This window comes from Mizuhopecten yessoensis, unplaced genomic scaffold (genome assembly GCF_002113885.1).
Source record: "Mizuhopecten yessoensis strain PY_sf001 unplaced genomic scaffold, ASM211388v2 scaffold9109, whole genome shotgun sequence".
Lineage (NCBI taxonomy): Eukaryota > Metazoa > Mollusca > Bivalvia > Pectinida > Pectinidae > Mizuhopecten > Mizuhopecten yessoensis.
Genome location: NW_018407883.1, coordinates 107,006 through 117,531, shown reverse-complemented (window position 1 = coordinate 117,531; position 10,526 = coordinate 107,006). Strand labels below are relative to the sequence as shown.

Here is a 10,526-nt window from a genome sequence, read left to right as displayed (position 1 = left end):
TTCAAAATGGAATGGTTGTGTGTTCCTCGTTTCATTTAAATCTATTGTTGTTAGAACACGGAATAGACCAATTCCGTCTTTGCGTATTGCAGAGTTATCTTCCCTTGTGAGCAGGTATTGATAGTTACGTTATTGGTTTGTGAGAGTACCGTCATCAATTTTTGAGAAACCGACGTAATTTTCTCACAAAAACAAATGACGTAACATTCAATACCTGCTCCCAAGACAAGATAACTCTGCAATAAGCAAAGACGGAATAGCTACGCACAGATTTGTTATCGAGCAACTTATTCCGTCTTTACGTATTGCAGAGTTATATTCTCATGTGAGCAGGTATTGAATGTTACGTCATTTGTTTGTGTGAGAAATTTACGTCTTTTTCTCAAAAATTGATGATGTTCCTCTCACAAACAAGTGACATAACAATCAATACCTGCTCCCGAGAGAAGATAACTCTGCAATACGCAAAGACGGAATAGACATAAGAGGAAAAGGACGTCAAAAATCGTTTGACTATACTTTATTTGTTAGGAGAATTTCTGGTCATAAATCTATTTTGCTGTTTATTACATAATGAAATTAATTGTTACCATGAGGCGGTTGGCTCATAATGAATTATGTAATAAATGTGGTCAGTTTTATGAAGATGTTGCCATCCACATAGTTTTGCAGTGTAGTTCTACTGACGAATTAAAGGACGAATTATGGTGTAATATCATTAATATTAGCGATATATTGTTCAGTGTACGTATATTTGCACGACTTAAACGAAAGTAAATTATTTCATGTTCTGATCGGGGGGGATTATTCTTACAATTTGTGTAACTCAGACCTAGAAGAGGTCCGTATGACGTCTGTTTAATTATTTTTCGAATGATAATATCATTTACAAATGACACATTTACTATATCTATGCTGATTATTGTCAAATAATCAAAAGGGACTGATACTGCTAGCTTAAATTATATGCCCTAATATGTTAACAACATAAATTTATTGTAATATATATGTATAATAATTTTGATAATTGATGTGTAATTGATGATTGTATTGTGATGCTCTATCATTATAATCTTCATTCTGGAGGAAATAAAGGAGTATATAGTAATTTAAGTACACATTAAAATAACGATACCTTTGTACTCTTTCAATGTCCATGTATGTATATATGTTGATTAATTCTTATATGTAACTATCCTGTTTAAAGGGAGTAATAGTTATTGATTAGATTTCGTTACTACATACGTATTGTTTATACTGTTTATATGGTCACATTTGTAATTATAACTTCTGTTTTCAGATCTCAAAACCAAATATATTTCACTCGTGTAGTTAATATTTTTTGTATATTTCACGAGTGCGCCTAAAGCAATTATAATATCTGATTATTTTGTCCGCATTTGTAGATATATTTTGTTTTCGTGTTACACATATAATACAACATGTATTTCCTGGTATTTTGTCCAGCGTTAGAAATATGCATATTGTGTGGGGGGTTTCAAAGTTAAGTTATAAATACATTTTGTAAAATGTATTTTTGAATACATTGTTTGAAAAAAAAATATTACTCTGTTACAGTAAAGTTATAAATACATCTTGCAAAATAGTTTTTGAATAAAATGTTTTAAAAAAAACAACGAAGCTGTATGTGTAAATACTCTTAAAAATAACTATTTATTTAGTCAAGTAACAGGCCACGGGAAATTTGCAACCAGAGACGTATATAACACATTTAAACTTTGGCTTTATACATCTAGATCTGTTGCAAACAAATATTTATAAACAATCCGTTTATATTGCAAAATATATTCAATAACTCGCCGGTGCCCCACATTGACCATCAATGCACATATCAGAGAAACTAAAATGATAACTTAAACGCAAAAACTTAATGTTGATTGAGATGCTGACAAATTTAATGGACCATGAAACGTAGGCCGCATCCAGCATTTGATGCATGGGTTAAGATGTACTACCCAAGATGCGTCTATGCGTCCAAGATTGGTTGGTGTAGCACTTATGTTTCAGTGAAAATAGTCTCAGCGAAACTAACTTAACCAAAACCTATGTTGACGCCGCCGCCGTCGGCGAAAAAGCAACATCTTAGTCTCGCTTCCACTAGGCCTACTCATAGGATCTCATAGGAAAGGAGTTTCAGAAACTTGAGTTCGTTTCGAGAGATTATCATGAGAAGTACTGGTAAACAGTAGCCATTTACGGAATAGAGCAGACTGCTTTCTGTGTCAACTTTTTTTAATTTTCATCAATAAGTAAAACAAAACAAAATGTAGAATAATTTTCATATTTTATTGAAAAATAGTATTACAATTTCAGCGAGCCAATACAATCAATCGTGACGGAGTCTGTACCATACATATGTACGGGACGGTATCAACATACGTAACGTTACTTACAATAACATCATCCAAAACAAGACAATTATTTCAACAAGAGGCACAAACGGTGTGTAACGCTCAGTAGTATTTTGTTTTTGCCGTTTGATAAGACCCATGTTATTAACCCTTTCCCCTATGTAACTTTAGTAGACTCTACCATGCATTGATCTGGATGCGTCCATTATGGTCTACAGTGGTGAAAGGGTTAATTCATAAATAGTTTTGATCCAAATCTCATATCATTACATTATTACACCGGTGATAAAAATCCATGTATATCATTTATATTTCACTGTGTATATTTTTTGTGATTTTCATGTTACTTTAATTGTAACAACTTAAATTATCCTAGTCCAAAGGTAATTATTCCAGCTATCTACGAAATTTTACATAAACCAATAAGTCTGTGATTATAAACTACGAAACTATGCACTTATGAATATAGAGTCAAATCTGTATTAAGACGCTATCCAATGGAAGTATAAAAAGTGATCCCTTGTCAGAAATGGTCTTTTAATGTTCATGTAAAGTAAACTGCTTTTTGTCATAAAGAAATTTGTGCTGTTTAGGAGGTCTCCAGAGAAGATCACCTTGTTTGATTTCTAAGTAATATATGTACTAGTATAGTTTATAAAGAAACAACTGTAATATTGCATAAAATTGGATTAAATCTACATTGAATCTGTATTATACCTACAGCACTGAATTCATATATTATGTTGCATTCACATATTTTATAATTGTACTAAACTACAAAAACAGAGCATTCATTCTTTTAAAACAAAACACATAAGAATGGATGTAATAATAAAGTGCCATGTTAACTTTTAATTACTAATAAGCGTAAATAATTTGTGCTTAATTATACAAAACTACAGTTGAAATTGAGTAGTACATGAATATTTTTATATTTTGTGGTGAACACATGTACACCTATGTCATGTCTTATTGTATATCAACTAGCAACATTGTGATGTCTGAATTAAGACATATAACATGACGTCATAGCATTGTGAGGTCAGAATAAATTATAAATATGACGTCATGTCATGGTGCTGTCATAGTTAAGACATAAAATATGATGTCATGGTATTAATATGTCCGACTTATGATACAACATGACGTCATGATATTTAGATACATGTATCAGAATTCAGACACGCTATGACAACATGACGTCATGTCATTGTGCTGTCGGAATAGAAGTAACAGACATGGAGGTAACATTGCAGACTTTATGATACCAGGTAAAGAAAATTATTTTTGTAAATGTTCCAATGCATTCTCGGCGATGTGAAAAAGTGAATACTGAATTTTATCGGTTTCAAATGAGATATATGAAACTCGGCGTGAATATTGTTTTGCACAGCTAAACTTGCTTAAATGAAAAATTATGAGACACATTTTATAAATGTAATACAAAATGTTCGTTCATTGCAGATCATGTGTATAAGATCTTTAGTGCTGAAAAAATGGAAGGTATACATTTTTCAAATGAAATAGATATACATCAGCATTTTAAAATGACATGGCACTTTCACAATATTGAGAATCAGACTCATCGTTATTTAAAATAATTGTAAATATTTTATTACCATAAATATATTTGACCAATCCCGTTAGATTTGACCTGATTATTTTTGTATGGATATGTACTGGTATATATGTATCCATTGATATATATATTTTGTTGACCAAACAAATTCTGAAAAAATATTATTCCATAAAACTGAGCGTGTAGTACTATTGTTGTCTGTTTTTATTTATGATATTTATATTAAGGTTACAGAAAAAAACATTAAAGATTTTCTAACATCTATGAATTATCTGGATTGATCTGGAATTTTTTTTATCTTTATTTTACTAAACCTGCAAGAACAATAAAGCACCTCTTTCAAATCACCATACATATATTTATATATATAGCAGTGATAAACAATAAATTATATACTCCAAAAAGCAAAATAATAATTGAGTAATTATAAAGTTCATTTATCAACACAGCATAGAAGATAGAACTTGAACGTAGTATAAAAAATATCCAAATTCATTTTTATCACAATAGAAACATAATAATTTATATCAATAGATCTTGGTATTATTCTAATATAATTTTAAAAACATTTTTTTTTGTGGAGAATGGGTGATTTTTTCTGGTGGAAATTTTCAGCATTTTAATTAAAGTCATGTTTTCTTAAAATTACAGCCATATAATCTGAAAGGATTAAAAAAATATCACATTATGCATTAAATTATAAACATGATGTATAACAAAAATTGTAATTTAACAGAGTACTCCTTAATCTAACATCATGTTGAATAGTATTGCACTTCAAACAATATTAAATTTAATGATTTTAATGGAGGGCCTATCCGTAACGGTTGAAGGCCGAGAAAGTATAGCCACTGTTTAAAATGGCTACTGAAATTCAAACATGGCTACTTTTTTGGCTACTGATTTTTTAGGTCCAGGGTGAGCCCTGGTACAAATTATTTCTTATATATGTATATATAATAACTTATCGAGTACTGAACACTTTCTCTACCTATACAAGCTTTACAAAGAGGCAGAAAGTACTCCAGAGTTGTCTTTCTTACATCTAAGGTTTTTCTCCTAAAACTTTCTCACTCTCGGCCAATGGGTGGGGTTTTATTTCCCTAACAATGCATGGAAAAAAATGTGTCATTGCTGATGACACCCAACCTCCAACAATGTGGTAGCATATCTTACGACGGTTGATTTCGTCCTGATCGGAGAAATCAAGATTTAATTTCCACAATACCAGTGGGAGTTTTAATTTAAGTTTAAAGTTTTATGTAAACGGAGAGAGTGAGAATTGATATTCAAATTTCATATTTTGTATGAAGTTCACATATTATTCTTAACCCTTTCACCACTGTAGACCATAATGGACTCATCCAAATAAATGTATGGTAGAGCCTATTAAAGTTCCCTAGGGTTGAAAGGGTTAATAAGTCACTCACATGATCAAATCCCAGTACCTGTTTGATCATAGCCCTGTTGAAATTCAACTGTTTCTCGATTATAAAAAAATAAGATTTAGTATTTGTGATACTGTATCCATTTACACCAAATTAAATTTAAACATGTACAAAAATACCCTGTATTTACGAAAACATGCAAAATAGACCTCCTTCTATTGAACAAAATTATTGTCTTAAAAAAACATTGATGACATGGCAAATCTTATAAATAAAATTCATTTTATTCAAGTAAAGAACAATAAAATATCAGAAGGCATGTTCTCTTGTATAAATATACTTTGATTTAAATAAGATAGTATATGCAAATATAAAATGTCATATTACAAATTAAATTCAAGGCACCATATTCATATAGAAATTTATCAAAGCAAACAAAGGACTTGTCCCGAAACCGTAAGAATCATCCCCTGTGACCTTTGACCCCTGACCCTGATCTTAACCTCACACTATAGGTTCTGTTATAATCTAATTCTAATACCTAGGAGTAGCAAAGAATTCCCACAAATAGATGCTATTATTTCTATTATAATTGCTCAAACATTATTTTTGTAAATTTTATAAAAATTTCGACAAAATATTCTTGCTGTGTTATCACACTTTATGAGTTTTGTGTACTACAGAGAAGCAGAATCACTCGTGTTCTCATACTCAAACTCAGAATCGGGGCTCGAGCCCAATTCCTTGCTTTCTGATAAATTATTCAAAATTCCCATTTTACAATGATTTGGAGGAAGTTTGAAGAGAGTTGAAGCCAAACAGTGTGTCCATGCTGCATGCTTTCCGGCAAGTGAGAATTAGTTGGTTTAAGCACAGAATTCATGTTAAAGCATGAGAATGATTTCATGAATATGGACACATACAGTGGTCTGTGCAGACATTCAGTGTTTGGTTTGTTCGTCTTTTACGTCCTATTTACAGCTCGGGTCATTTAAGGACGTGCCATGTTTTGGTGGTGGAGGAAAGCTGGCGTTCCCGGAGTAAGACCACCGATCTATGGCCAGTACCTAGCAACTACCCCACGTAGGTCTCGAACCCGCGACCCAGTGGTGGAAGGCTAGTGGTAGTGGAACTTTTCCACCAATACTTGTCATTTTTCAAATGAACCAATTTACAGACAAAAGACCTTTTGTTGTATTAATCTTGACTGTGATGGATTAAGGAATTCAGCAATCTTTAAAAGCACCAGAGAAGGGACAGTTAACATGTAAATAATAATGTTACACAAAAACTATAAGCATTTCTCATATAAACTGAAAAAACTCAGATCGTGGATAATAAAAATATTCTAGACAGAATGTAATAAATGTATAAAGTGAAAATAAAGCTTAGGTTTACTCCTGACAGTTTGAGTAGAACTTGTGTTTAAGTTTATCATAAACTTGTTTCTGATGCAGAAATACTAACAGGGTACTAAAAGTCCTCGGCTGTTTAAAAAGGATGTGTGCAGAAGGACAAAGAAAAATATTATATTGAATCCCTGGAGAAACAGACATTTTTTGTATAATTTTATATATATATATATATATATATGATTAAGAGATACAGAAGAAAAAGTCACCATACAAATATTAGAATGAGTCATGGAACAGAAGATCTTGGTGAAACAATGAACAATTAAGTGGTAATCAAGTGTAGCGACTGAGACAAATATTTGCATTGATAAAGTGTAAAGATATTAGTTATAATAATCAAAAGTACAGAGATATTAATTATTTCATTCATTTCATTGTCCTGTTTATTGGGTAATGTGTTGTCATTTTTTTTTCCTTTAAAAAAAAAAGGATATGATCGAGATGAATAGCTATAATAAAGATCTAGACATCGTACTTTAACTCTTATTGGGAAACAATTGTGAGAAATTATTAAAATAACACTCTTATTTTCTTAAATTTTTAAATATTAAAATAAAAATAATTTCTAATGTATTTGGATATCATGTGAACAGATGCATACTTGCCAACCCTCCCTATTCAGGAGGGGGACTCCCGATTTTGGACCCTTCAACTGGGTGTTTTCAATCAGTGAATTTTAATTTTGTGCATGCAGAATCTCCCCCATGGAAATTTTAAAAAGTTGGCGAGTATGAGATGTGCACCAATTCACCAATGTGCTAATCTGTTAAAACGATAATGCTCGAAAATTTGTGCACACAAAAATAAAAATAAATGCAGTTAGTGTAAGAATGCTTCATTTAGATCTGTTTCACCAACATTTTAGAATAATTTCAAAAATTCTGCATCTTATTTTTGAGATCAAATTTGACACTTTGAGGAAACCTACAGGCCTCACTAACCCTGGCAGTCCTCATCATGTACTTATGTATATATACGCTTCTTATAGAAATAAGTGTATAATATATAAACTGCAGTAAAACACATTTGTATTTGAAGCATAAAAGAGATAAGAAAACTATAAATTAAGCACATACAACGGATTGATTGTATCTTGCCATAAACAAGCTAATTACATACATAATTAATGACGCATGTTTCACTGATCAGATCATGATATCACTCAACACTTTAAAATTATGTAATGCTTTAACAATGCAGAATTAGATATTCTAAATGCCTCTTGTAGATCCACCGATACCAGGAATCATGTGCAGGGTGACATACATAAATATACATAATATATATAAATGCATTTTGTATACAAGTTGCCACATTTACAAAATATCCGTTCCACAATGTCAACTTGAACTTATTTTTCTATGCAATACATGTCATTACAAAGATCAAGCATAAACCTATTATACTGTTTACATTCAACAGAAATACTTTGGTTTTTTAACTTTCCAATGTCAGTTGAATAAAAAACTACTCACATAAAATGATGATCAGCAAACAATAACCTAACAATTCGATTTACAAAAAAGCAAAACTATGTTTTGAACAATAATCTGCAACATAAGTTGCAGTTAACAGTAAGATTAACAGTGAAAGACATTAACGGGTTGAGTGTCACTACAGTGAACTGCAGGGACAACCTGTAACCATGGTAACACACATTCATGGTTACAATTGGTAACCATGGTAGCAAACATTCAAGATTACAATGAACCATATCATGGTAACAAAGTTTTCATGGTCACATCTGGTGACCATGGTAGCAACCTTCATGGTCATACTGGTAACTATGGTAACAAACATTCAAGGTCACAACTGGTAACCATGGTAACAAACCTTCATACTCACAACTGGTAACAAACCTTCTTTGACACAACTGGTAACCAGGATAACAAACCTCCATGGTCATCAATGTCATGTTTGGATTGGTCAATGCTGTCCATCTGAGTATAGTTTAGATAATATCTAGGCCCAGGCGGACTTTATGTTACATAACATTTCAGAAAGAGGTTTCTTGATTTTTGAGATTGTGAACATGATTCTAATATTGTTTAACCTTAATGGAAGTGAAAAGCCATCCAGGGAAAAACCAAAAACAATTTGATCTAAAATGAATATAAAATAATTCAGTATGTGAGACTACCATCAAAATCTAAACTGGTCAAAATGCTATTTTCCTAACACTTTATTAATCTATTGATATTTGTGATTGGTCCTAGTCACAGATGAAAGTTGGTTCTTTTTCAAATACAATTTTTATTAATTTCCTGGGATAACTAAGTGTTATAAACCAAGGTACTCAGTTTAATACTTCACCAACAATCTCAAAGATAAAAGAACCAAATTAAGTGATCTGGATGTAGACGTTAGAAAAGGGCACAAGTATGGTTACTCCACCGGTTCCTTAGTCCAGGAAGCTGGACTTGTTCCCAGATATAAAACTAAACACACAAACATCATTCCCTCTCCACTCAGTCTTGACGTTTCTGTTTGAAGCTTTGTCCTGATGCAAAAATTGACTTTTTGTGTAAACTTATGATGTTCCAGGATAAGTTTGTAGCAAACACGGATTTTCAACATAGAATATATGGACACACCATACCTGGTGTAAATCAGTGCTACTCTTGTTTCATAAATCAAAAGTGTTCTATAGATAAAATTTGCATGTTTGACTGCGAAATGTTTCACTATATCCAGAGGGTGCTGAAGTGTCAAGCATGTCACTGAACCAGGTGAATTCTAAGAATTGTGCCAATTGGAATTGTGAAGAAATAAAATTATACATTAACACTTGTCTATTTTATCAACTTGAGTCTGATAATATATAATATCACAAAATGCTTGTAATAAATAAATAATCCATTGCTGTCATGACAACTAGACAAACACAGCTGTGATTGGCTGATATCCTCACGAGACAAACACAGCTGTGATTGGCTGATTAACATGACATGTTGACGTTGGTACCCTTCATCATTAAGGAGTGATCACCAGACAAAATATCTTCATGGATTTCTCGATCTTCAGAGCCTGAAAAAGAAATGGAAAGACTCAGTTTTGTTTTACTGGATGCTTGACGTTAAAAAAAATACTCTTTAAACAGAAAAGAAATCATCAAAGCATTTTTCTTCATATACCACGAACAAGAAATCAGAAAATAATCAAGAAGGGGCCTTAATAGGTCACCTGCAATGGTGAGCATTAGGCAGGTGGGCCAAAAACCATGAAAAGACAATCTAAGGTTTTAAAACTTCAGAAACACTGTACACAACATGGCTGACCACATCCTCGATACCCCAGGAATTTCGCTCACTTTTGCTCTCTGCACTCCTGGAATATGTCATAGCCAATTTGAAGGCACATGGCTAGCTATTTGATTTGTCTCGGGTTAAAAATCCTGACCAATCGCCAGGCTGATACCTGCACTTTAAAGATTACAGATGAGCGACACCCGACTTCAAAGCTTGTCAATTTCACGGTTACACGACCGCCAGATTATTTTGATGTACACCAAAAGATCAAACTAATCTTCTTGTCTCATCCTCAAGACGGCACACACTGAGCCTTCAATTTCTCTATGACATATTTCTGGGTTGCAGAAAGCAAAAATGAGCGTAACCCCTGGAATAATGAGGATGGGCTGACCATGGTGGCATGGTCCCAGAACAGATTTGTTATCTGGATAATTTTTGACATTTTTCTCACTCTGAATTTGTTGATATCTTGCAGTAATATTTACTAGTCACGGATGAAAGTTTTTTTTAAATACAATATT

General features: G+C 32.3%; 1 protein-coding gene across 1 annotated transcript in view; it reads right to left on the bottom strand.

The window, feature by feature from the left end:
* Window positions 1–2,288: 2,288 nt before the first annotated feature.
* The window catches only part of LOC110457333 (platelet-activating factor acetylhydrolase-like), a 34,648-nt gene continuing 26,410 nt past the window's right edge, over window positions 2,289–10,526 (bottom strand). Inside the window, exon 9 of the mRNA XM_021508555.1 lies at window positions 2,289–9,781. Coding sequence (XP_021364230.1) covers window positions 9,693–9,781 — 89 coding nt within the window. The 3' untranslated portion in view covers window positions 2,289–9,692. The remainder of the gene's footprint in view (window positions 9,782–10,526) is intronic.